The 26,379-nt window shown below is 54.1% G+C and overlaps 1 protein-coding gene across 2 annotated transcripts; it reads left to right on the top strand.

Annotated features, from left to right (window-relative positions):
* Nucleotides 1-1,990: 1,990 nt before the first annotated feature.
* Nucleotides 1,991-26,379, top strand: SP2 (Sp2 transcription factor). Of its 2 annotated transcripts, none has more exons than XM_028520080.2 (7): nt 1,991-2,074; nt 17,106-17,182; nt 17,968-18,942; nt 22,330-22,645; nt 24,010-24,184; nt 24,386-24,579; nt 25,175-26,379. In XM_028520080.2, the coding sequence occupies exons 1-7, from the start codon at nt 2,068-2,070 to the stop codon at nt 25,273-25,275; spliced, it is 1,845 nt and encodes a 614-aa protein (XP_028375881.1). In that variant the 5' UTR covers nt 1,991-2,067; the 3' UTR covers nt 25,276-26,379. The 2 variants fall into 2 exon arrangements, with proteins under 2 accessions (XP_028375881.1, XP_035889721.1); XM_036033828.1 differs by having other exon boundaries at nt 1,997-2,074; nt 17,103-17,182.

The following is a 26,379-nucleotide window of genomic DNA, read 5'->3' as shown; positions in this document are numbered from 1 at the left end:
CCTAAGGGGGCGCCCCTTTCCTCAGTGGTACCTCTGGTGTGAGAGAGGCCAGATAGACTAGAAATTTAAACAAACAAACAAAACAAGAAAATGGAAGCTTTCAAAAGCAAAGAACCATTCAAGTAACTCAAAACTGCTGCCAAATTCTAAGTGTTTGCACCCTGTCTTCCCACACACACACACGTGTCCCCCTTTTTTTTTCACTTCCGCTGTCTTCATGATGGGGCTCCTGGGGTTGGAGAATCACAGCTGACCCCAACTTTCATCCCACAAAGGGTCTGGCAGTGGCCCAGCAGGATATGCAACCCCACCTCCCCCCCAAATCCCTGAGTCACTGAATCCGGGTGGAGTCCTCAGCTTGACAGTGAAGCAATCTGAACATGAAAAATGGCCTGGGAACAGAATGTGTGGTCTACATAAACAAGTCACATGTAGATGTAATTGTATGCAAATATTCATTCTTTAACTCAGCAAACATTTCCTGCCAGTCCTCTGGGTACCCGCCTCAATCCTTCCAGGGCAGTTCAAGGTCTAGCAGGGAGTCAGAAGTGAACATAGGTGTGCAATTGACTCACGCTTGTGCCAAGAACTGTCCAGAGAAGGAAGATGCCATGGCTGGGTGGGAGGGAGTTTGGTGTTCAGACTTTAAGCAGAGTCTCAGAGGATGCATTAGGAATTTACCAAAAGAGAGGAAGGATTAGTAAGGAACAGAAACGGTAGAGAAGCGTACGTTTAGGAACTCACAGGTAGTAAGGATAAGCATTGTTTTTGGAAACTTTGTTATCCACGCGCATAGAAACAGGAGTGTAAGTGTACTGGGCCAGGATGCTAATGTAGTTCTCACTGTGGGTTATGGTTAAAAAAGAAAGAAAAGAAAAAGGAAAGCCACTGTTCTAAAGCGTAGGTGTGGTTAGCCTCGTTTTACAGGTGAGGACACCTAGCTTTGGTATCTAACTCTCTGCACGTGGGATGTGTAAGTTTCGAACCAAGGCTTGGGAGGAAGCCAGAGTGGATTCTTTCTCACTAACTAATGTGAGGTGGCCTTCCTAAGTTACAAGCCTTAAAGATCTGGGAGAGAAAGATAAACCTACACAGGCAGCACCTGCCAAGCGCTGTATTCACAGCACCTCTTTCAAAGGGGGAATTGAAGACACCACCTCCACACTCGAGGTGCCATTTACAATGCTTATTCCAGGAGTGCCCCAGTGGCACGGAATAGGATTAAGAGAAGCGGCCCGGGAATCTACTTTTAGAGAGCTTCAGGTGATTCTGATGCCAACTTTTGGGGACCGCCAGTTAGGGGATGGCCACAATAACCAGATGAGGATTACAGGGGCTTGAACTAAGACGTTGAAAATAATCCCCTCTTAGAAGTCGCGCGGTCCCAGCTCCTGCATTGTCCAATGCATCGTTGTACCAAGATGCCCAGGAGATCCTTTCCCTCTCTCGAGGCAATGAGGAGAGAGAGATTACCTAAATGGCTGGTGGCTTTTCACTCACCAGGAACGAGACTACAAGGCTAAGAAGCCGGAGCTCCCAGCTACACCACAGCGACGCGGGATTGAGGCGTAATTTATACACTACGTAGAGGACTTTTCAGGGCCTCACCCTGAGGACTTCTGATTGGCTTTACGGAAGATCTATCATTCATCTTCTGGGTTAGAGGTGGGTGGAAGGTCAACCACAACCAATACAAAACCAGTCCTCAGCTAAGCCCCGCCCCATCTAGCTTCCTGTTGCTGTCCATCAACCACCTCGTGGGCGGGACTTTTCCTCCTTCCAGTTGGCTAGGGAACATGTCATTCACTCTACTGTAGCTTTTCGGTTGGTGCTTTCTACAGTCCATCAGTTACATTTCACATTTCTATTGGTCAAGCCAACGTCGCTCTAGATTACTCTCTTTGATTGGTTAGTAGTGCTGTCGGTCCCCAATGTACAGCGCTCTTACTGGTGAACGCTGCCGTCGCTCGGGCGGTGGCGGGCTCCGGGATTGGCGGGTGCTGGGCGGGCGGTGTCAGGCTCTCGGTGGCGGCGGAGGCGGCGGAGGCCAGGGAGGAAGATGTCGTAATGAGCGGTGGGTCCTGGCCACTGCCGGTGGGGTCTTCCCGGCCCTCAAGGGTCGGGAAGACGGGCAGAGGCCGCAGGGAGGGGGAACCGGGGCTTGGGGTTGCCCCCTGGGGCCGGGCCTGGCGCCGGGGCCCGGCTCCGGGAGGGGCGGGGGAGGAAGGATTCCCGCCCGGAGGAGGAGCGGGGCTGGCCAGCCGGGCGGAGGCACCCGGAAGGGGGCGTTCGACTCCCCGCCCCCTCGGAGCCCGCTGGGCGGGAGGGCAGCGCTTCCGGGGGCTGGAGAGAGGAGCGGGCACCTGGGGCCGACTGAGCACCCCCTCCGCCAGGTCGCCGACCCCTCCCCGTCCCCCACAGCGCTGTCTGGCCCTTGGATATTGCTTGGGTCTTCTCCGAGGAGGCGGACAACGCCCCTTCGTGCCTGCCTTGTGTTCGGAGGACCCTTCTGCACTCTTAACTCGAGATGCCCACTAGTGATTCAGTGCTCGCCCGAATGCAGAGAGGGACAAGGGGAATGGTTGAAATTCAGACAGTGCCAACCATATGGGCACTGTTGGATATAGAAGCCAAAGTGGTTACCAGTGTATCCCAATTGAGAGATGGTGTCAGGACACGAGGGCACTCCCTAGACAGAAGATCTCTCTCGCCTTAAGACTGCCAGTAGGCAAGACCTTTTAATCTGTTCGTTTCACTTGGATCCTTGAGCCTCCAGCTAAATATTTTGCAAGAACTGCGAGATGTTTAAGAACTTGTTGACAAAGCTAGCCTGTTAACTTGCTGTCCCGTTGGGGGTGGGGGAGGCAGGTGAATCCCAAAGGCCAGGCACAAACTTAAGAAATGAACAGAAAAAAAAATAAAACAAAATGGATACTTTCCTTTCATCCCATCCCCATCCCCTTTGGTGACTTATGAATCAGCCTCTTACCCGTGCTTCTTGGCATATGTGTCTGGTGGTAATTTTAGTTGAAAAGGAACTGTCTTCTCTGGGCAATTGAGAAACCTGTCTTTACTGCATTCTTTGGTTTTGATTCCAATATCCTATGATGTAATTTTTTCTGAACTAACTTGATCCAAGTCAGCTGGAACGGTCTGGCTTTTCTCAGGGCACATGCTCCAAACTTTGTTTCTTCTGAGGTCACGTCTTGTTCACTTGTTGAAAAAGGGCGGGAGGAGCCAGTAGTCTGGCCCTCAGTTATGCCAATTGCACTGCAGATAGCAGGGTGATGACTGTTTTAAGGTACACTGGCAGGAAATGTCTAAAAACCCACATGCCCTACCCCAGAAAGCATCAAGTGTTACCGTAGTAGAGGGCTAAGTGTTGAGTTGGTAATTTGGATAAGATTATTAGGGCTAGAGAGTTCAGGGTGTTGGCCAGCTCACAGAGGCAGTGAGAAGAATGATGGTAGCATCCCTACCACATGAGTAATTTTGATGAATGGGACAGAGAAACCTGTTGTCTGTAATAATGAATATAACTGCACTGACTTGTTTTTGTTTTAAATTCTCATGTGTGATGAAGGGGGCACATCTGTCATACAGCCTATCAGTTGGGTTGATTAATAGGCACTAATACCTTTTGGAAATGGATTCTCTTTGGGACAATTGGGAGGATTTCTAATTCTGGTTTTTGCACTTGGTTGTACAGAGGCTTAACCTCTTCATTTAAAAGTAGCAGCAACAAGAAAAAAAATGCTGTTCTGACACATTATGAACTCCTGAGCTAAGCTGTTAAAGATATGGTCTCTTTTTAAAAAATGTATATGTATACATACACACACACACACACACACACACACACAGTTACTCTCTTGGCAAAGGAGACCCAAGTAGGGTAGTTCCTAATCTTACCCTGACTGCCCAGCAGGGAGAAGTAGCTCCAGGAGGCAGAGTTTGGCATCACGGGTTTTTTTAAAAGATTTTATTAGTTTATTTTTTTTTTAGGATTTATTTATTTATAGAGGGGAAGAGAGGGAGAGAGACGTCAATATGTGGTTGCCTCTTGCACCGCCCCCTACCGGGGACCTGACCTGCAACCCAGGCATGTGCCCTGACTGGGAATCAAACTCATGGGTCTGGTTCGCGGGCTGGCGCTCAATCCACTGAGCCATATCATCCAGGGCTTATTCATTTATTTTTAAAGAGAAGGGAAGGGAGAGAGAAAGGGAGAGACATCAATGTGTGAGAGTAACATTGATGGGTCACTTCCTGCCTGCGCCCCAACCTGGGGCAGCCCCACAACCCAGGCATGCCCTCTGACCTGTAATCGAATGGTGGGGTGGGGGGCATCCCTTTGTGGTACACCCACGCAGCCGAGCCACACCGATCAGGGCGGCATCACTGTTGATAGCACTTAGATTAACTGGCTTTTTCTCTCAGAGTCTATTAAAGTTTGTCTCTCTGGAGTCCTGTCAGAGGAGAGAGGAAGCTGTAAGAATATTTTGGCAAATGTCTGGGTAAAGATGCCTCACGACCTAACAGCAGATAGGGTAGTTCATTTGGGTATCTTGGCCTTGAACTTCCTAGTTGTTGATTATAAGCAGCCTTTTGGAGAAGTTGCAGGGTCCCTCGTAGCTGAACAGTCCTTTGCTACAGGTATGTAGTAAGTCTCAAACTTTCTTCAAGCAAGTATTGCCCAACTAGGGCCCTGTGAAGACATTCTAAGCTTGTTGCAGCCAACCAGTGCACCCTGGTATTGACGTGGGTTCAGCAGTTTTTGAGACCTTGCTCACCCCCATTTCTGTGATGGGGATGCAGCACGGTTTTGTGAGACTCCCCCTCACTCATTGTCCTCTGCATACACACAGAATGGAAGATGCAGAGAGACGCTGTTTTAAAGGGTGTGTAGAGCATTAGAAAGTTTAGAGGTACAGTTGTGTGAACACTTCTGAGTTTACACAGTTACAGTCTGAGGCCTTGTGGGCTGTAGACCTGGAGTAAAATCTTTTTGGAGAAGCTGCAATACTTGTGAGTTTATTGGGTGACAGTATCCATTTGGGCAGCTTACCTGGATTTGTGAACGTGTTCCCACCAAGTTTGAAACCAGGGACCCTTGGTGTACATGTTGGACCACACCGGTACCAGCTGGGCTGAGAAACGGACATCCTTATGGAATACATTTGTTGATGTGTTTGCTCGTTTGTTTTTTGCTTTGCTTTTGTTTTGGATCCACATGCAACTCCTTGTGACTCTTAGATCTCTTGAAGGAGGGGGCAAAGCTTTCTCTCCGTTTCTTCCTTCATAGAGCCAGTGCTTGGGTCTTTGTATTTCTGAAATGCAGTTGAAACTCTCTCTTCTAAGAAGTTTCTCCTCACCCAGGCCAGATGGCTAAGTTGGTTGAAGCGTTGTCCTGCCCACCAAAAGGTTCCAGGTTCAATTCCTGGTCAGGGCACATGCCTAGGCCGTGGGTTTAATTCCAGGTCAGGGCATGTGAGGGAGGCAGCCAGTCAGCGTTTCTCTTTCACTTTGATGTTTTTCTCTCTTCCTTTCTCTCTAAAATCAATAAACATATCCTCAGGGGAGGATTTAAAAAATGACTAAAAATAAGTTCTTCAGTTATCAGCCGCACTTGTTTGGATGGCAACATTCTCTTAGGAGATCTCAGGGCGGGGAGGTCCCACTGTTCTGTCAGTTACCTGTCAGAGTCGGGGGAAAGAAGCAGGCGAAAATGTGGGGCATTACCAGTTCCAGGGGCATCGTCGGCCTGAGTAGGAAAGGGATTAGGGATTACCCTTGAGGGAGATGCTCGGAGGTTGCACTGGTGGATTCGTTCCAGTTGACAGGATTCCCAAATGAAAAACTGATTTTTCTGTTGCTGAAGAGAGCCCAGGAGCCAGCTCAGCATTCGCAGCCTGGGGGAGGCTGCAGCTTCCACTGTGGGTCTGGGAAGAGTTTTTCTGAGGCTCTGAGGCCGCTGTTGGCACAGGGAATGACTGCACTTCTCACCGGGGTGGGCTTCTGGCTGGTGGACTCTGGACTGATGAGCAAGGGCGCATGGAAGGGTGAAGCTCCCGGTTTAGACATTTCTCAGTTTACCCCCCAGCGAGTGGCTCTGAGCAGTGTGGCAATTTCAAAGGCCGTGTGTGTCACAGGAAGAGCCTGCTGACAGACCCAGCTGTTTGAGCCCTTCCTTTGGATGACAGCTCACTCCTTAGCGACCACTTGTTTCCACGTCCCAGGGGCGTGCCGTACCCAGCCGGGAGCCCCAGAACACCACAGTGCACGGGTTTAGCCTGGGTGACTTGTTTCTGATGCTAAGGGCCCTGAGGTGCCAGTTTGTCCCCAGGTTGTTAGGTGGCCTTTTTCATGTCAGCCACAGGGTGACAATGGCTCAGGAACCAGGAGGCACTGGCCTGCACATTTCCAAATGTCCTCTTTCTAGAGCTTCCCGTCTGGGTTATCTGTTACGTCTCCTGTGGGACTGGGTGGAAGCACAAAGCAGCGTCTCTGGAGAGTGTGAACAGAGAGCGAGAGAGAGCGGGCGGGGCCGTGTGACTGCGAGTGGAATATTTCTGCTCCAGGTCACTGTCTAATTGGAAGTCTCAGATTCGCCTAAAAACAGACCAAAACATTTCCCAACCTTCAAACACGTAATGGGTAAGCCAACCCTCTCTCCCCAGGACAAATGAAATCACCACTCATTTCAGAAGCTGATCTTAGCCCGGGGTTGACTCACAAAGAAATGTGCCAAAGCAGAGGAACCGTGCGTTTTCACATACTGTTATTCTTCGGGGAGGGGGGCAGTATATTTTGGTTTCTTTTTTCTTCCTGTTCTCCAGAACAGAATTCTTTTTAATTTTAAGACTTTATTTATTTATTTTTAGAGAGAGGTGAAGGGAGGAAGACAGGGAGAGAAACATCAATGTGTGGGTTGCCTCTTGTGCACCCTCTACTGGGGACCTGGCCCCGCAACCCAGGCATGTGTCCTGACTGGGAATCGAACCTGCGATCCTTTGGTTCATAGGCCAGTGCTCAATCCACTGAGCCACACCAGCCAGGCTCCAAGACAGAATTCTGAGGACCAGTATTCTTTGCACCATTTCCTGGGACTGCTTCTCTGAGAGTGAAGAGTTCCCAGCATTCCCTGCTGCCCCGTGTTCCCACTCCTCCAGAGTCCCTTCCAGTATTCAGAGTGTGGCCCAGGCAGTATGCATAGTAGCCCATGACAGTCACGTTTTGGGGAGAGGAATTCAGGGTGGGGACAGATAAGAGGTATTCATATAGGAGGTACCTTCATCATCTTACCTTACTTGGAAAAGAACTTCCCTCCAGCGTATGTTCATTGAAAGCAGCACTGAAATGTAGTGCCTGGGGCGTGGTGTGCTTTGCAGTATTTGTCCGGGAGCAGGACTGGACTCATCCTATGGGGGTGACTGATGGGGTTCAGAGTTCCGTCTGGGACTGGATAGGCTGAGCCGACCCAGTGAGCAGAGCCCAGCTGAGTGCCAGGATGTGCAACCTGCAGGTTTTCTCCTCCAGTTCTTAAGCTCCGTGTGGGCTCCCCCACTCCGCAGTCTCCAGGATTCACGCATCCACCCATTCAGCAAATATATATTAAGCACCTACTATGTGCCAGGTGGGGTGGTACATCAGTGACTGAGGCAGACAGAGGTCCATGCCTTTAGGAAGCTTACCTCTCAGTGGGAGACAATAAATAACAACTAGATTTTAGACGGTGAGACGTGCTGAGGAGAGAAATGTAAAGGACAGGAAGAATGTGAGCACTGCAGTTTACAGAGGGTGGGTGGGGAGAGTCTCAGTGAGAAGTGACATTGGAGTGAAACTGTGAAGGAGGGGACCCTGACCCATCCTCAGTCTGGGGCGAGGGGCAGGGGGTGAAAACTGAAGCAGAGGGAACAGCAGGTGCAAAGACCCCGGGAAGGGGCCACACCTGCCGCGGTCAGGACCAGCAGGGAGGACCGTGGGGCAGAAGCCGTGCAGGAGAGTGACAGGGAGAGGTCGGGAGGACAGACCCCACGGGGCTCTGGCTCTTTCTTCGCCTGACGGCGGGATGCTACGGGGGACTCCGAGCGGAGGAGTCATGTCATGACTTAGTTTGACGGGTCTCACCAGATGCGTGTTGAGGGCTGGCCAACAGGGACAAGGTGAGAAGCCCAGCTAGGAAGAAGGCGTTAGCAGTTACACAAGTAAGAGGATGGGGACCTGGGCCCAGGTGACAGCCAGAGGGGATGGCGAAAGCAGTCAGATTCCGACTATGTCTCCAAGGTGGAGCCAGAAGTGTTTGCTGGCTCACATGCCGAGTGTGGGGCAGAAGAAGGGTGACTCCCAAGGCTTTGGGGCTGAGCCGCTGGAGGGCTGGAGTGCTGTTCACTGTGGTGGGGGGCTTTGATGGAGGTGCAGAATTAGAGAGAGATCAGTAGCCCTGTTCGGGGCTAATTAGATTTGAGATGCTTATTAGTCAATCAGATATGCAAATCTGAAGGCGTAAATTTGGGAGTCACCATTATGTAGAGCCTGTATGTTACTGGTTTTTAAAACCACGAGACTCGATGAAATCACCCAGGAAGTATGTGTAAACTGAAGAAAAACAGGTCTTGAGCTGGAGCCCGGGGGCAGCCCAAGCATTTAGGATTCGAGAGTTGGGGAGGACCCAGCCAAGGACGTCCTAGAAGAGGTAGCCAGAGACGTGGGTGGCCAGCCTGGCAAGTGTGTCCTGGAGCCAAGTGAAGAGAGTGTTTTCCAGGAGGAAGATGGGTCAGCTGTCGGAGGATCCCCTCAGAAGATGAGGCCTAGGAATGAACCCTTAGACTTAGCGAGGTAGAGGTCAGTGGTGGTGTGCGCAGGCTCTGTGTGTGGGTGGGGCAGGGGCTGCCTGGCTGGAGCAGGTTCAAGAAAGACTGGCAGGAGAGACATTTGGGATAGTGAGTACAGGTGACGCTTGCAAGGAGTTTTTCATTGAGAAAAAGAGAAATAATAGATCCTAGCTAATGAAGGGAATTTTAGCTTCTTGAGGAAGTTGTGGACACACATCAGGGTCCTGGGCTCAGGCTGGGGTCAAAGTTCAGAGTCGGGAAGACTGGGTGGTCTACTGCAGTGCCTACGTGGAGACACAATCTCCATTCTTCATTCACTTTTCTCCTTTGGCGAGTGGCATTAGCCAGCCACCACCCCGAGTTGTTCCTCTTTAATAAAAGTCAAAGGAATTCCTTTTACTGTTTGTTACTGGGCTCTTTTACAAGGTTACTGTGATGGCTGGAAACTTGCTTCTCGGCGATGCTCCGCGCGGTTTGGAGTCGTGCACAAGCTGGTTCCCTTAGCTCGTTTGTCAGCTCCTTCAGAGGCTCCGCTCTGTTGTCCAAAACCAGCCTGGCTCGCTCTTCCCCTACCAGCTCCGAATTCTTCCAGGCCAGGCAACTGGGAAAGACGAGGCTTAGAAACTATTTTGTTGGCTCTGGGCCCAGCTGCGCTGACCAAAATAGACAGCAGAAGGACTGTTTGTGTGGAGTGAAATTCCTCCAGGCGAAATACCAGAGCGGGAGGCCAAGAAAGCCGTGGCTGGGGTGGCAGGAACCTTCGGGGGTGGGGAAGGCTGGGTGCCCACGAGGCCCGAGGCCCGGCTGGGGAGTGCGAGCCAAGCGTCCCTCCCAGAGGGAGGAGAGCTTCGTGAAGCCTGCTGTCAGGGTGCTTCTTTAGGCCCCTCTTCTCGTTTGTTCCCTGTGTCTCAAGGGAAAGAGCAGCGGAACAGCCCCTAGCCCACAGCCAGGGCTTCTGGGTCCCTTGGGCCGGTTCCTGTTATGCAGAGCTGCCGGTGTCGGTCTGGACCCATGGAAAGACCCCCAGGACGGAGACGCGCTCCCGCCCGCGTGGTTGGGGAAAGCGCTGCTGCCCAGGCCCAGCCTCTGCCCCACGCTTGTTGGGGTGGGAGGGAAGGGGAACGTGTTTCCGGGGCGAGTTATACGTGAGCTCCAAGGGACTGCGGAAAGACAAATGTAAAAGAGCACGCTTAGGTTCTGAGTGAGAGGGCTCGTTGGGAGCTGCAGAAGCGGAGAAGGAGGGCGAGAAAGGAGGGGGATGGAGGGGGGAGGAGAGGTAGGAGGGCAGATGGTTTTGGCCTCTCTGAGTTTATCCTCAGATCAACTGGAGCTGTGCAGGGTTTACGCTGGGGAGTGGCCGAATGGGATTTGCATCATGGGAAGATTCTTCTGCCCCGGCCGGTGTGGCGCAGGGGGTTTAGCACGGCAGTGAACCCAAAGGTCTCTGGGTGTGAGTCCCAGGCCGGGCACAGGCCTGGGCTGCGGGCCGGGTCGCCGCCGGTTGAGGGCGTGCGAGAAGCGGCGGTCGTATTTCTCTCGCACGTCGGTGTTTCTCTTCCTCTCTTTCTCCCTCCCTCCCTCTCTTTCTCTAAAAAATAAATAAATGAAATCTTAAAAAACAAAAAAGACTCTCCTGACCAGAGTATGGAGACTGGATACGAGGGGCAAGGCCAGCGCTGGGAAGCCCTTTGGACGGCTCTGGGCAGTATTTCAGGCCGAGCTGACGGCGCTTAATGCCAGGACAGTGGTGATGGCACCGAGGGGCACCGAGGCTTGTGCTTGGGAGGTAGAATCACAAGGGCTTGATGACTGCTTGGCGATGAGGGTGGCGCTCAGGTTTCACTGTGATCGGAAATACCAGCAGAGAGGATGTTTTACCCAGACATTCGCTCGGCCTGCGCCACGGAAGGGCTGCCTTCGCCGCGTGCCGGCCGGTGTGTCTGTTCAGCAGTGCAGACAGACCTGGTCCACCCGGGGGCCTCCCGTGAGCACGAGGGAGACGTCAGGCTGTCGTTCCTTAGTGGGCGGTGAGCGTTACCAGAGGCATCCACCTCCTGTCATCTCAGGGGCCTGGAAGACCCCTGTGAGGAAGTCCCCTGCCTGTCACACACTGTGCTGTCAGTAAGTCTGGCTGAGTAGGCGTTAGCTAGGAAAGGGCAGCAGCAGAGCTGGAGGCTGCTCCAGGGTTAGAGGAAGGCCCCTGGTGCCCGGGGACCGGAGAGCTAGGGGAGGGTGGGCGGAGGCGGCAGCTCAGTGTCGGAAGTCCTGCGGGCAGCCCAAGTGGAAGGCGCCCGAGGGCTGGATGCACGTGGTCTGCACTCGGCGGAGGGACCTGGGCCCCGCACGGCCGACCTATGGGAGATGCCTGCAGCCATGGCTGTGGGCACGGGCGCTCACGGAATGGGTGTTGGCTCAGAAGGACGGGTTCTGAGAAATGGCAGCATTGAAGGGGTGGCAGAAGGAAAAGGAATCCACAAGGGGAAGAGCTGACCAGAGAGGCAGAAGAAAATCCATGGTGTTGGTTTTTGTTTGTTTTTTTGAAGATTTTATTTATTTATTTTTAGAGAGAGGGGAATGAAGGGAAGAAGAGAGGGAGAGGAACATCGATGTATGAGAGAAACACAGTTTGGGTGCCTCTCACAGTCCTGCCACAACCCAGGCACGTGCCCTGACTGGGAATCGAGCTGGTGACTTTTCGGTTTGCAGGCCGGCACTCAGTCCACTGAGCCGCACCAGCCAGAGCCCAGGGTGTTTGCAAGGAGGCAGGAATGGTCAAAGGTCAAGAACTGAAGAGGGTCTCTTGGCTTTGGTAATGAGGAGGTGACCTGTGAGGAAAGGCAGAGAGCCAGGGTGAGAGTCCCAGTGCCACTGCTAGGGGTGCAAACAAGTGAGAAATGAGGGGACGGGGGTTGGCCAAGGACGGAGGAAGAGACGGCTGTAGCTGGAGGGGACAGAGGTAGAAATACATTCTCGGTCTGCCCACCAAGAGGTAGGATGCTCAGGGGATGCTTTATTCATGGCCTTAGAGTTCAACTGGCTTCCAGTCTAGGGAAAGGAAAGACAGGTGTGGCCCCGTCGGGCACTGGGCGTTTTCCGTGGAGCCAGAGCGAGCTACTGTTGCTTGTATAGAGTAAATCACTGCAACTTCACCGGCCAAGGGACTCTGCTGGGGAAGTTTTAGCCAACCTGACGCTAGAACTCTGAAAGAAATGCTGCCTTTTCTCCCAAGAACATGCAGCCATCCGCCTCACCAGTGTTGTTGCCGAATGTGGGTCTCAGTGACTGGACGTAAGCTGCTGGTAAGGGCAAATGGCCCACTTAAAACGGTGGAAGTGGTGTAACACAGTTACGGTACATAACTGCCTGAGAGTCCCTTTGCAGCCTCCACGCAAAGGAAAAGTTCAGCACAATGTAGGTCCAGAGTACACAGTTTAAATATAAGCTTCCAAGTTAATGAGGTTCTAAAGTCTTTGATCACAGTCTTGTGGTTCCGTACCTGCGCCATTTCTTAGCCACTTTTCATTTCCAAACACCAATGGGAAACGCTTCTCGTTTCCCTCGCGTGGTCAGTTTGAGGATGCAACTCTTCATCTCAGGGTACCATGGCAGGCAGATCGGTGGGTCTCAGTTTTGGCTGCCCAGGTCGGCAGCGCAGGGGCCACAAAACTCTGAGTGGTCCTGGGAGAAATACTTACAAATGCTGGTTTGCAGCCTAGAGGAGTATTTTGAGAGCCAGCTGGGGAGGGAAATGAGACCCAACTGAAACAGGGGCGCCAGCAGGCTGTGGCTCGCTTCAGTCGACTCTGCTGTCCCTTCCCAACCGAAGGCTCACTCAGAGCCCAGCCCAGTCTCCCAGCGGTTTGAGTCCAGCAGAGTAACGACTGCGGAAGGAGAGAGGGAGATGGGGAAGGGCGATGAGCGAGAGGCTCACAGCCAGTTTTCATTTCCTTTGCGCTCTGTCCTGTGCTGATGTCCTTCCGCTCCATAACAGAAGATGTCTCCGGGAGGGTCACTCACCAGTTTTCGCTAAGTGAGCCTGAGCCCAGGGAGCCCCTGGGAAAGCCTCTGCCTTCCCTTCCCAGGCCTGCCAGCAACTAACTCGTTGTGTGGGCCTTTATTTTCATCTTGTGTTTTCATCAGTAGCATGGTCTGAGAGTTGTGAAAATCCTAGAGGTGATGCAGGCCAACTGTCCACCCCTCCACCCTGGACATCCCGGCTCTGGCGGACACACATTCTGCCTCTGGCTAAATGGCCCCAGGGAAGGGAGAACATCACTTCAAAAGGCAACTGATTGTATCTTCGGAACCCTTTCCCCGTATTAACCTGAAAACTGCCCTCTTGAAATTTCTTCCCTGAAGTTTTGGTTCCACCCTTTGAGCCCACGGGTGGAACAAAGACCCTGGTGACGGTGGCTGCTCTGCGTCCCCGTCGTCACCGCCATTGCTGCTCTCCTCTGGACCAGCTCCTGCGGCAGGTCCTGCCCCCTTCCAGAGCTCCTCCCAGGATGGAACCTGACCCTCCAGATGTGGCCCAAGTGTGCAGAACACACTAGGACTTATTTTTCTCCTGTGACTGAACTTTTTGGAAACGCAGCCCAAGATTGCAGTAGCTTTTTTGGCAACCGCGTCTAGATTCTGCTGGCTCCCATTTAGCTTTGAGTTAAAACCACTGGGGCTTTTTCATATGACTCACTATTAAGCTCTGTCTTCCTGTTTTATATACAAGTGACTTTAAAAAAAAATCTTAAGTGCAGAATTTATTCAACTTCAAAGTTTAAAGCCACCATTTACTAGTTACCCACTGTGTGCTTAATGCCTCTCCTATCAGTTGCCAGCGCCTCCTGGAATCCAGAGGATCACCCCCCCACCCCCCGGAGGACAGGACAGATGGGGTGGTGGGGCTGGGAGGGGAGTGCCCCGGCCTCCCCGAGGAGGGCCAGTGTGGGGCGGATTCTCCCTGAGACCTGGGCCTCCTGCACACCCCAGTCCCTTAAGGCCTCCGTGGACCCAGTGCCAACACCCGCTGTGTTTGCAATCCTCCTCGGTCTTGTGACATCTGCAGGCTGAACTTGCCTGCGAGGTCCTTGGGGTTTCCCAAAGCTGGGAGGTGGTTAGACTGCTCTAAAGCCCCATCTTCCAGCTTCTCGGGCATAAAACCGGCGTTTAAAAACACGAGAGAGAATAGAAAAACATCAGCCCCTCACATGTAGTAAGGGCAGATTTTGTTTCTGGAAACTTACTGTGTGAGCACAGGGCAGGGAGGTGTGTGAGTGTGTGTTTGTGGGTGTGCGTGTGCCCTGGGTCTTTGCGTACATTGTTTGTATGACTGTGGTTGATGGTCTGAATAGTTTGAACTCTTTTCCAAAGAAAAAATGTTTTTGAGTCAACTGAGATTGTTTTCATTATAACACTACAACTTAATTATGTACACACATAAATCTGTGTATCAACTCAGTGATCTAGCTCCTCTGAAATTAATTGAATAGCTCCCAAAAAGCCAGTAAAATTCAAACTGGCCGCATCACTCTGTGAGGGCGACATTGGTTGGAACCTGACTCGCTGCCATCAGCGCAAGTGCAGCGCGGACTTGACACCCTGGGCTCCGTGACTTCCGCACGCCCACCGCGCAGTGTCTGGTGTGCAGACGCCGTCCGCCCACGCTGCTGGGGAGCTGTCATCCCTCCCGTTGCACCGACGCGTCGTGAGTTAATCGTGCAGAATTCCGTCGCCTTCATTAGCCCACGCAGTGAGAGGGGTGCCGCTCGGCACTGATACGGCTGTAAACACACGGGCCCCGGAATGTGCAGATCTGGGGGTGCTCTCTAGTATTTGTCCTTTTTTAGAAGATGATCTTTGCAGTGAAAACAAGAATAAGACGTTCTGGTAGAGAAAGCGTGAGCCTCCACGGAGAGGCCCACAGGCCTGGGTCCTGGGACCCATTCCTAGCCTGAGGCGCCCTGGCAGACCTGGGGGCACCAAACTGAGACAGTAGGATCTCAGTGCTCGGGTGCAGGCACGTCCAGCATAGCCCCCAGATGAGCCTATCATCCTGCCTGCAGTATCTTCCTTTCGTGTTCATAACAATACTACAAAAATTTGCCCTGACTGGGGTGGCTCAGTGGATTGAGTACTGGCTTGCAAACCAAAGGTCGCAGGTTCGGTTCCCGGTCAGGGCACATGCCTGGGTTGTGGCCCCGGTTCCCCAGTTGGAGGTGTGCGAGAGGCAGCCAGTCGCCCTCTCGCTCACACATTGATGTTTCTCTCCCTCTATCCCTTCCCCTTTCTGTATAAAGTAAATAAATAAAATCTTTAAAAAATGTATTATAAAAATTTCAGTCAGGTGCCTTGTTGAAGGAAAATGTGCACTGTAGGCCTTTCTCTTGATGCGTCCAACGCAACCCTCGTAAAACAGTAGTTCAGCCTGGGTGGTTTTTAGCGACCCCGAGCGTATTCCCGAGGATCACCGCTTCCTTTCCCCCACGACTGTAGCGCCGCACAATCACGTGTTCTAGGTTGTTTGCTGTACAGTTACTTGTTATTTCAGGACCCACCTGTACTCCGGGTGCTGCCCAGGGTGCCCTCGGGCTCCTCGCTCGCTCTGCAAGTGGAGTGCAGTTGGGTGGCCTTAGGACCTGGGAACCATTCGGGCTTTCAAGGCACCGGTGTGTGCTTTCTTACCCATCCATCCCCTGCCCTGGCTTCAGTGCCCCCTTCGCCTGCACCTTTTCCCATTTAGGAATCTTCTTCCAATAGAGAGATCAGCCAGAGGCCAGCCAGGATTAACTGGTTCCGCTTTTCTCCCCAACTTCTGTCCTTTTCTGGACCAGATATCCCGCAGGGGCTCGAGGCCCTATGAGTCATTCTGCCTGGTTGAGCCTCTGAAGTACTGAGCGCCCTTATCCCCTTATCGCTTCTGTGCTTCCTGAAATCTGCCTTCTAAAGGCCTGGGGCTGCTCCCCCCACCCCGCCCCTGGGGCACGCCTCGCCTTTCCCGCCCCCTCCTCTTCCCCTCAGGCCCAGCTCCTTTACCTTCCCCTCCCCTGCACTCCGAGGGCCCTCCTTCTGCCTCTGGAACTCCCTTCCCGAGCCCACGTCTTCTGTGGATTACTTCTTCTACCTCTGCGACTTTCTAAATGGACTTTCCCTCATAAAAAAAGGAAAAGAAAAACTGAAGGTCTCGGACACAGGCCAGGCTCTGCCCGTGTGCTTTTCTGTAGTGGTCTGTGGGCCGAGATGGCCTGGGTTCTGTCCCCCAGCTCTCACAGTTTCCACTGCGCCTGCGTTACTCTTATCTCAGGTCAGAGGTGAGATTCCCTTTGTTGCTTCCTCCACACTCTTTATTGTTCTCTACTTAAGAAAAGTACAGTAGAGTACATTTATTGTGAGAAAGTGACGAAATACAGAAAAACAAGGTAAAAATTCTTTTAAGTCAAGCAAAATTCAACCACCAAGCTATGGTTTTTTTTACATTTTAGCATAAGACTTTTTTCTGCTATATTCATATATTAAAATATATACACATTTAAACAAAAATAGCACTTACTCTATTTTCATTCTCATAATATTCAGAGATTAGCTTCCTAGGCTTGGTGATACCTACGGGGCCAACTAGGTGACACCTAGTACAGGCCGCACCCACTGTCCTGCGTTGGAGTGTAAATGCACGTAAAGCAGTTCTCCATCTGCTGTGGACCAGTACTGGGGCGTCGGGCCTCTGGGGTAGAGGCGATCGTAAAAGACCCCAGACTTCCTCATGGGGCGGGAGTGGGGGCATCCTCCTTGTCAGGGACCCTGACTGAGCGAGGCTTCTGTCCCAGGCTGGCTTGGCACCTGGAGACAGCAGCACCGAGCAGGATGTCTGGGTCGGCGCTGGAGGGCCCTGCCACCCAGCGTACGGGGGTTCCGCCCTTGCTAGGGGGAGTCAGCACGCCCTGCAGAGAGGGCTCCCCGGGCGGCGGCGTTCAGTTACTGAAGCTCTTAATCTCAGCCTCTTCGTGTTATCTCAGGCTTGATGGTGGCTGGAGGGGACAGTGCAGGGAAGACAGGACCAGCTGTCCTCACAGCCGTGGATGGCTGAGTCTGCGGAGAGGGGGCGGGGTGTGTACTGAGACCAGGTGCGGAGCTGCTGGGCTCAGGTGGGGTGAGTGTGGGGAGAGGTCGTCAGCTTCTCTCGGAGAAGCAGCGGCAAACAGAGACAGAAAGAAAATCTGAGACACGTGGGTCTGGGTTCTGTTTTGGCACCTTGTGCATTACCTTCTTTTCTCCTGGCAGATCCACAGACCAGCATGGCCGCCACTGCCGCCGTCAGTCCCAGCGACTACCTGCAGCCCGCTGCCTCCACCACCCAGGTGAGTGGGTTCCGAGGGCGCGGGGCTGCGTCGGGCTGGAAGGACCCCCTGGAGCGGCCATTCAGCCACAGCTGAACACTCACTATAAATACCCCGGGATGTAAGCCAGGGAAGGTTCGGTTATCCGCTCTTTCTGAACTGAGGAGCCATGGCCACTTAATCCGAGGTGCCACAGTTGGGTCAGGGGTGAAAAGCAGGATTCGACTCCAGTCCTGTCCACCAGAACCCGCTGACCGACTGTGTACGGGGAATAGAGCATGTGTCCCCTGCCCGCCCCCCCAAGTCTCCTTGTAGCCTCAAAAGAGCAGCCCTCCGCGGTCAGTGAAGTCTTGTCCCACACACTCGGAAACACTCACCCAGAGGGTTGATTCCTCTTGTTGGCCCTCCCTTACGCTTTCCCTCCTTGCCTCCCTCAGTCAAGGAATTGGGGATCCCTGAACCCCTGTGACAGGCCAGCAGAGCTCCAAGAGCTGAGGGTGGTTGTGTGTCCCTGTTAGAAACGAGGCCCAGGGAGGGGGAGTAAGTGGTCAGTTTATGCTGCTAATTCACCCTGTCCTGGGGTGCTATAGGGGTGCTCCTCGAGAAAGACATGCCCTCCCTTTTTTCCCTTAACTCAGTGGAGAACCCGGCAGTGGGGACAGGACCACCGTAGGGGGGGACGCTGGCACCTAGCCTGCCACAGAAGTGGGGAGGGGCCTGCCGAAGGGGAGGATCGGAACGGGCAGAGGGTGGCTGGGCAGCGGGCCCTCACGCCTAACCCCTTTTCCGCACTCGGTGTTTTGCAGGACTCCCAGCCATCTCCCTTAGCCCTGCTCGCCGCAACATGTAGCAAAATCGGGCCTCCGGCTGTTGAGGCTGCAGTGACGCCTCCTGCGCCCCCCCAGCCCACTCCACGGAAGCTCGTCCCTATCAAACCTGCCCCGCTGCCTCTCAGCCCCGGCAAGAACAGCTTTGGGATCTTGTCATCCAAAGGAAACATACTTCAGATTCAGGGCTCACAGCTGAGCGCCTCCTACCCTGGCGGTCAGCTGGTGTTTGCCATTCAGAACCCCACCATGATCAGCAAAGGGACCCGATCGAATGCCAGCATCCAGTACCAGGCGGTCTCCCAGATTCAGGCGAGCGGTTCCCAGACCATCCAAGTGCAGCCTAATCTCACCAACCAGATCCAGATCATCCCCGGCACGAACCAAGCCATCATCACCCCGTCGCCGTCCAGTCACAAGCCTGTCCCCATCAAGCCAGCCCCTGTCCAGAAGTCGAGTACAACCACCACTCCCATGCAGAGCGGGGCCAACGTGGTGAAGCTGACAGGTGGGGGCGGCAACGTGACCCTCACTCTGCCTGTCAACAACCTCATGAACACCAGCGACACCGGGGCCCCCACGCAACTCATCACGGAGAGCCCCCCCACCCCGCTGTCCAAGACTAACAAGAAAGCCAGGAAGAAGACTCTTCCTGCCTCCCAGCCCTCCGTGGCCGTGGCCGAGCAGGTGGAGACGGTGCTGATCGAGACCACGGCGGACAACATCATCCAGGCGGGAAGCAACCTGCTCATCGTCCAGAGCCCTGGCGGGGGCCAGCCGGCCGTGGTGCAGCAGGTCCAGGTGGTGCCCCCCAAGGCCGAGCAGCAGCAGGTGGTGCAGATCCCCCAGCAGGCCCTGAGGGTGGTGCAGGCGGCGTCTGCCACCCTCCCCACTGTCCCCCAGAAGCCCTCCCAGAACTTTCAGATCCAGACGGCTGAGCCGACGTCTACTCAGGTACCACGCACACCCTCTGCACCTGCCTCCTCCTCCTCCTCCTCAGCCCTAACTGGCTAGCGCTCCATCCTGTCCAGCTTGCTCTCAAAGATGATGCTGAGGCATCTCCCAATGCGATCCGAATGTTGGGAGTCAGTATGGTTTGGGGTGGGCACTGCGCGGCCACTTCTGTAGAAATCAGGTGCAACATACCTATTACCTATGTTTTGGCCCCCTTTTTCTTTATGGGGGTCTTTTAGGGGGTAGGGAGGGGATAGATACCTACTTCTTAATAATAAAATGTATTTGGTATTAGAGAATGACATACTGAAAACAGTAGCAAGAATGAAAAAAATCCCAGTCAGAACCATAGAATCTGATGTGAAGTGAGACAGCGAGACAGACGCCGACGGTTGCTAATGACGAGGGGAAACAGGAAGCAGTGGACGAGCCGGGGGACGGGGACGTTCAGGCTGGTCACCGGGGCGTGGACTCCGGCGAGCCCGCCCCTCTCCTTGGCATTCGCTGAGATGCTCTGATGCTCGGCTCCACGAGGCAGGTTTTACTCGCCGTGTGTGGCCACGAGATGCCCCTGGCGCGGGCAGGAGACCCGGGGCCCAGAGAAGGCACAGGGCGCCCAGACCTCACTCACAGCGCACGGGTGACAGGGCCCGGGACTGAGCTCGTTTCCCACCCAAACTCGTCTCCGCCTTTTCCATCTTGACTCATCGTGTCTCGCGTGTGGCAGGTGCTACCACTAAAATTGAGGACGAGGACTTTTTTAAATATAAAAAAACAGCTCCTGCCCTCGAGGAATCGGTAATCTAGTCATCTGCAGAGAGCTCCGGGCATCTGTGAGTCACGGCAGGAAGTCGGGCGGTCTGCCGGGGGGAGGAGCGCCCGCCCTTGGGTTTGAGCTGTGGGCACGGAGTTGGGAGAGCCTGCCCTCAGATGCCTCCTCCCTCCCAGCACATTAGGTATTGCCAAGTGATTTCCTCTAAATTATTTAATTCACTTATTACAATACCTGCGAGGTTCCATTCTCAAGCCTACCTTGCAGATGGAGAACGGGGTGACGATACCCTCCCAGGTGCACACGTCCTCAGCGGCGCTTCCCCTCCCTCTCCTGAGGTTCTGGGTCTGAAGATTGGCGAGGCAGGGCTTGAACCCAGGGCTCCTTAAGGAAGTAATCATACAGACAGAGAAAGGTTTAGCTACGACATTATTTCTTAATGATAACACAGTTCTCCATTATCCTCAGGTGCCTGTCTACTGTACAGCTAATACCCTTCTAGCTGTATATCTAGGCTGTTTCCAACCTTAGAGCTAAGTAAATTCCTAAAAGTTAAGTCAAAGGATGTGCACATTTTTTAAAAAATCTACTGTTTTCTGTATCAGAGATTGTCAGTCCACAGCCCTCAGATCAAGTCTGGCCCACCCATCTGTTTTTATAAAGAAAGCTTAAGGCGTGACCATTGGAGCTGAGACACACCCAGGAGTGCAGCCTGTGCTCTCCAAGGCAGTGGCTCCAAGGCAGTGGCCCCGTGGCCCGCAGAGCCCACCGTACCCCCTGCCGGCCCTTTGCAGGGAGAGGCTGCGGGTCCCTGCTCCGCGGGGTGAGCGGGACGTGTTCTGGTAACAGAGACTTAAAACACACAGAAAGTAGCAGTGACTTTCAAAAGGGCACGCACCGGAGCACTGGAGATGAGATTTGTATGTTGGGATGACCTGAGATTGGTTCGTTGGCTTTTAACTGAGGAACAAGGTCCTAAATAATTTAGGAATCAAAAATAACCCCCGTCGCAATGACAGCAGGATTTTTTTTTTTTTTTACAAAGAGCTTTTCCCCTGAACTATTGGAGCATAAGTTGCCACCAAACGTTTTATGGAAAGTGTGTGATCCTTACACCCGGGACCTTCCACACCACCACCGCACGGCCATTGGATGTGGGAAATGAGCGGTGAGACACGCGGATGTCTTAATTCAGAGACCCGTTCAGGGCTCGCTGCTGTTCCTAGTAACCCCTTCGTGGCAGCAGTTTCTCGCCCACCGCCACCCACTGCATGTTGTCACCGGGTCTCCTTAGTCTCTTCTGATCTGGAGCAGTGCCTCCGTCTTCGCACGCTACGGGCCGTTCGTTTGGTAGAACCGTCCTCAGTTTAGGGTTCTGCGGCGTTTCCTCAAGACTGGAGGCCGGCTGGCTGTGTGTGTGTGCATGTGCGTGTGCGTGTGTGTGTGTGCGTGTGCGCGCACACGCGTGCGTTCTCCAGGGGCGTCACTTGGAGACCGTCAAGATCCCGTTCCTCATCAGACCTTTGCCCACTTGTTCTGGTACCTTTGACTGTGGTAGAGATTTTGAAAATTAACTTTACTTTAGAGTAAGTCTGTGTTCACAGAAAGTCTGCGGTGGTGGTGCGGTGTGCCTGTCGCTGGCGCCCCCATTGTGAGGCACCTTAATGCCAGGGTGCGTTCGTCAACACTAAGAAACTGATGCGGACATTACTGTCACCTGTACTCCCAGACTAGTTTTGGATGTTATCGGTCTTTCCATTAATGCCTTCTTTCTGTTCTCTCTCTCTCTCTCTCTCTCTCTCTCTATCTGATATGTGTATATAGATACGGATATATAGATAAACCCAAGAGTTTTTACCAAGACCTCTAATTCCCACCCAGCACCACAGGGTTCGTCCTGGTTTTCGCCCTTCCCATGTTTGCGCCTCCCTTCTCTGACAGTGCGGTCCTCACTCCCACTGTCCTTAACGTATGTCCTGTCCGGGTCAGCTCCCGTGCACGGGACCGGCTCCCACGGCCGCCGCGCCCCTCCCAGGCCCTCCTTACCCCATCAGGCTCTGACACGCACATTTTTAAGGCTTTTGATACAGACTCCCCAAGTTCCCTCCAGCGAGCCTAGACGCTCACTCCACACCCCCACTCCTGAAGGGAGAGCGAGCGCCTGTGCCCCTGCCCTCCCACCAACAGTGGGCGCTGTGTGTTCTTTCCCCGTCTTTGCCGATCTGGACAGGAGAAAAGCCTTTTCTCCAAGTTAAGAAATGAGCTGTCCTCATTCATTTCACGGTGATTGTGTCTTTTGTGAAGTCATCGTTTAGTTGCCTTCTGGTTCTCCAGTTCTGAGATTTGGCATTTCTCTTTTTCCCTGCTAACTAAATTAAATGTGTGGTTTCAAATCAACAGCCACTGTTTGCCAGCTTAGCACAGGGATGCCGTGAGACCTTTAGGGGACGTCAGCATGGACGTATGGAGGTTTGGGCTGGTCGGAGACGACTTGGGCAGACAGAGGGGCACTCCCACTCCTCACATGGGCAGGGAGATGACGCTGCACTCTCTGAAAGGTGCCGGGAGCCCAGTCTCTACTGGGACACTGACTTTTTCCTTCTGCTCCCTCCCAGGTCTACATCCGTACGCCTTCCGGTGAGGTGCAGACAGTCCTAGTCCAGGACAGCAGCCCCCCAGCAGCAGCTGCGGCCACCTCTGCCACCACTTGTAACAGCCCTGCGTCCCGAGCTCCCCATCCGAGCGGGGCCAGCAAAAAACACTCAGCAGCAATTCTCCGGAAAGAGCGTCCCCTGCCAAAGATCGCCCCTGCCGGGAGCATCATCAGCCTGAGTGCGGCCCAGCTGGCGGCGGCTGCTCAGGCCATGCACACCATCAACATCAACGGTGTCCAGGTCCAGGGCGTACCCGTCACCATCACCAACACCGGCGGTGAGAGAAGGCCCTGGGCCAGGGTGTGGGGGGTGTGCCTGCACACTCCTCACGTGGGAACTGCGGGCCAGCCCCGTGCTGCCCGGTAACACAGCGAGGGTACTGCCTGGCGCTTGCCTCATCCCTGCCAGCTTTAAAGCATGCCCACTTGGCCAGTAGGATGGCCTTGCGAGACAGTTTAAGGTTTATATTGACTGGTGTGGCTCAGTGGGTTGGGCATCACCAAGTGAACCAAAGGGTCACAGGTTTGATCCCCAGTCAGGGCACATGTCTGGGTTGCAGGCCAGGTCCCCCAAGCTGGGTGCATGTGAGAGGTAACCTATCATTGTTTCTCTCACAAGTTGATGTTTCTCTCCTTCCCTTCCCCTCTCTCTAAAACTAAATGAATATAATCTTAAAAAAAAAAAAGGATGTATGTTGGCCCCTCTGACAGTGGAAGACCTTGAATATGGTAGAGAAAATAAGATATACTCGGGAAAAGTCTGCAGCTGACATGCAACTGCACGTTAGTTTGGTCCAGACCATAGACGGATGTTCCAGGGAGGCCCTGGGTGGAGGAACTCAGAGGAAGGCCCCCAGGAGGAGGACAGCCCTAGTCAAGGCTGGAAAGAAGGGAGGGAGCCTTTGGCAGCAAGAGTGGCTTGTGTTCCACTTTAGCTGAGTGGGAATATTTGGTGACACTTGAGGGCATGAAAGCAGCCGCGCAGATCATCAAGGGAATGTTGTAGCTGCCTAGCGAAACGGTTCCCCGCCAAGCCCTCCGCTTGCCAAAGGGCCCCGTCCGGGCGGCAGCGCTTGCACGCTGGCAGGGGGTCAGCGGCACTCCCTGCTCTGAGAGGCCTTACGCAAGTCCTAAGGGACTTGATTTATCCCAGAGCCCTTAGAACTGTTCTCTTACTCCTGTTAACAAAAATCCTGGCGACCGCTGAGAGCAGAGCTGCTGTCTCACAAGGCCCTAGGGCTGGAGGACATTCTGTAAGAAACACTCCTCAGGACAGCCCGAGACAAGACCCTTCCCAGTTTTCAAACGCGTGGGCGGCGTCTGAAAGCCGACTGGCCGGTGGGGTGAAGTGGTGCGGCGCACTGCCTCTGAAGTTCGGGCCTGAGCTCTGCCACTCACGGGCCGTGTGACCTCGACAGGGTATTGAGCCTTAGTTTCTTCAGCAGTAAGAGGAGGATAATAGCACCCGTCTCACAGGGTTACGGAGGTTGAAGGAGTTTCGGGCCTCCCAAATGGCACTTGGCATGTAACAGGCTCTCGAATGGTCACCCTTGTGACGTGCAGAAGGGAAGGAGGGCATCAGGCCCCCTGCTCTGCCCCATCAGGCCTCTCACTGCAGACCACGCCCCCCGGCTCCCCACAGGGCAGCAGCAGCTGACGGTACAGAACGTGTCCGGGAACAACCTGACCATCAGCGGGCTGAGCCCCACCCAGATCCAGCTGCAGATGGAGCAGGCCCTGTCTGGGGAGGCCCAGCCCGGGGAGAAGCGGCGCCGCATGGCCTGCACGTGTCCCAACTGCAAGGATGGGGACAAGAGGTAACTGGAGCCAGACCGGCAGCCTGGCACGTGCCCCGTTCCCCAAGCCCCTTCCCGGGACACAGATCGAGAGCAGACAAGGCAGCAGCCCCATGCTGCTGGCCTCTCCGTGCTCTCTGACCTGACCCCACACCCTCTCTGCACCTGCCCTGCCCCCCTCACTCTTCATCCCCTTCCCTCCACCGCGCCCCCCATGGCCAGGTCTGGAGAGCAGGGCAAGAAGAAGCACGTGTGCCACATCCCCGACTGTGGCAAGACCTTCCGGAAGACGTCCTTGCTGCGGGCCCACGTGCGCCTGCACACTGGCGAGCGGCCCTTCGTCTGCAACTGGTTCTTCTGTGGGAAGAGGTTCACGCGGAGCGACGAACTCCAGCGGCACGCCCGCACCCACACAGGTCTGTCCCCCGCCCGCCCCCGGCAGCACACTCCCACCCAGACAGGGCTCCTCACCGCCCCACACTCCAGGCAGGTCTGCACCCCCTCAGGTCTGCCCCCAGCCTCTCCCTCCACCCCCCTTGCAGGGCCCCCCCGCGACATCCAGGTTCTGGGCGCTGCTGCGCTGAGCCAGAGCCGAGGCCTATCTTCCAGGGGTCCCTGCCTGCCCGGGGGCCGCTTTCCCGCCATTCCTTTGTCTCGGTGTTTCCCTCTTCGCAGACCGACCTGTTTGATCCCATACGACTCTGGGGAGGGCCCTCTGGTCATGCCCGGTTCACAGAGGCTTGGCGAGGGGGCCGGGTCGTGCAGCCAGTGACTGGTGGGGGCGGGTTCGGACGCGGGCCTTCTGGCTCCTAAGTCCGTCCTCTTAATTGCTTCCCCACACCGCCTTTCCTACTATTTTTTCCTGAAATCGTGTCACTATTTTTACCCACTGATGTCCAGTCACTGTTGTTTTTGACATCACAAGCTCGATGTCATGTGTGCTTCTCCTGTTTGGGGGCGGGGACAACGCCCGTGAATGGGCTCTGAGTGACGGGCTCCTCCTCTTCCCAGGGGACAAACGCTTCGAGTGTGCCCAGTGTCAGAAGCGCTTCATGAGGAGTGACCACCTCACCAAACATTACAAGACCCACCTGGTTACAAAGAACTTGTAAGGCCCACGGAGGCGGGAAGCCTCAGAGATGCAATCCCCCTGGCGTCCTGCCCGGGCTGCTGGGGGCAAGGAGGCCCACCGGTGCCCTGGGCCCGCCCTCAGCCCCTCCCCCCGTTTCGCAGCTGTCCCCCCAGGAAGGGGCTCTGCTGCCCCGTACTCACCTCCTTCCGAAGCCCCTTGGCTCTGCCCCGGCCCTCCCCTCTCACCAGACCGTGGACACTGGCTATGCCCAATGAGACGTTCTAAACCAGGACGAGTGGGAACCTTTATTTCCAAAGGAAAAACATGAATTTCACTCCGTCGAGGAGCAAAGTGAGCCCCCCACCCCCCAACACTGCCCGAGTCGCATCATTGTGCCATGCCCCCCTCTCCCGCACCTCCTTGGTCCCCGGCCCCCTCGGGTGCTCCGGGCCCTGCACCCGGGGCAGCACCGCATCCACCCACCTCCCGAGGCGCCCGAGAGGCTGCCTGCACTCCACAGGCCCCGGCCCCGCCACGACTCTTCTCCAGCACATTCCAACTTTCTATTTAAAGACAAAGCTGCCCACGGACTCCCCGACCCCTTTTCTATGGAGAACGTTGCCTTATACTCGACTTCAGATAATGAACACTGTGTATTGTGTGTGCTTTAAAGACGTTTTATTTAATTGCTCCCTCCTTCCTGTCCTTGTTACTTGCCTCCCCCATGCCTGCTTTCAGTTTAGGGTTCTGGGGGGCAATGATGAGCATATGGATTTTTTTCTCACTCTAGCAATCCTCTTTTCTAAGTGACACAGCATTTCAACTCGAATTTGAACCCACACCCCGAACCCGCCGCGCTCCCTTCAGCTCCCCCAGCCCTGCTGGCCCGAGCTCTAGTTGTGTACAGTGTATATTGTATAATAGACAATTGTGTCTACTACATGTTTAAAAACATATTGCTTGTTATTTTTGAGGCTTTTAAATTAAACAAAATCCAATTTTATTTTTAGTTGTAACTGCTTGAGGTATGTTTTATGATTGACAGATTTGTTATCCTTTATTAACGATGTACTTTGTTGTTCAGCATTGGGCTGACAAAATTTTTTCTTGCTAATAAATTTAGTTGCCTGAGGCAAAATCTGCA

Source organism: Phyllostomus discolor, chromosome 8 (assembly GCF_004126475.2).
Source record: "Phyllostomus discolor isolate MPI-MPIP mPhyDis1 chromosome 8, mPhyDis1.pri.v3, whole genome shotgun sequence".
Lineage (NCBI taxonomy): Eukaryota > Metazoa > Chordata > Mammalia > Chiroptera > Phyllostomidae > Phyllostomus > Phyllostomus discolor.
The sequence above is the reverse complement of the archived record's forward strand: the minus strand, read 5'-3'. Positions and strand labels throughout refer to the sequence as shown.

What these genes read in the sequence shown, in the direction of transcription:
- SP2 (XM_036033828.1), top strand. An exon ending in CCGCTGCCTCCACCACCCAG is followed by an intron (nt 17,183 to 17,967) that starts GTGAGTGGGTTC and finishes GGTGTTTTGCAG; the next exon opens with GACTCCCAGCCATCTCCCTT. An exon ending in GCACGCCCGCACCCACACAG is followed by an intron (nt 24,580 to 25,174) that starts GTCTGTCCCCCG and finishes TCCTCTTCCCAG; the next exon opens with GGGACAAACGCTTCGAGTGT.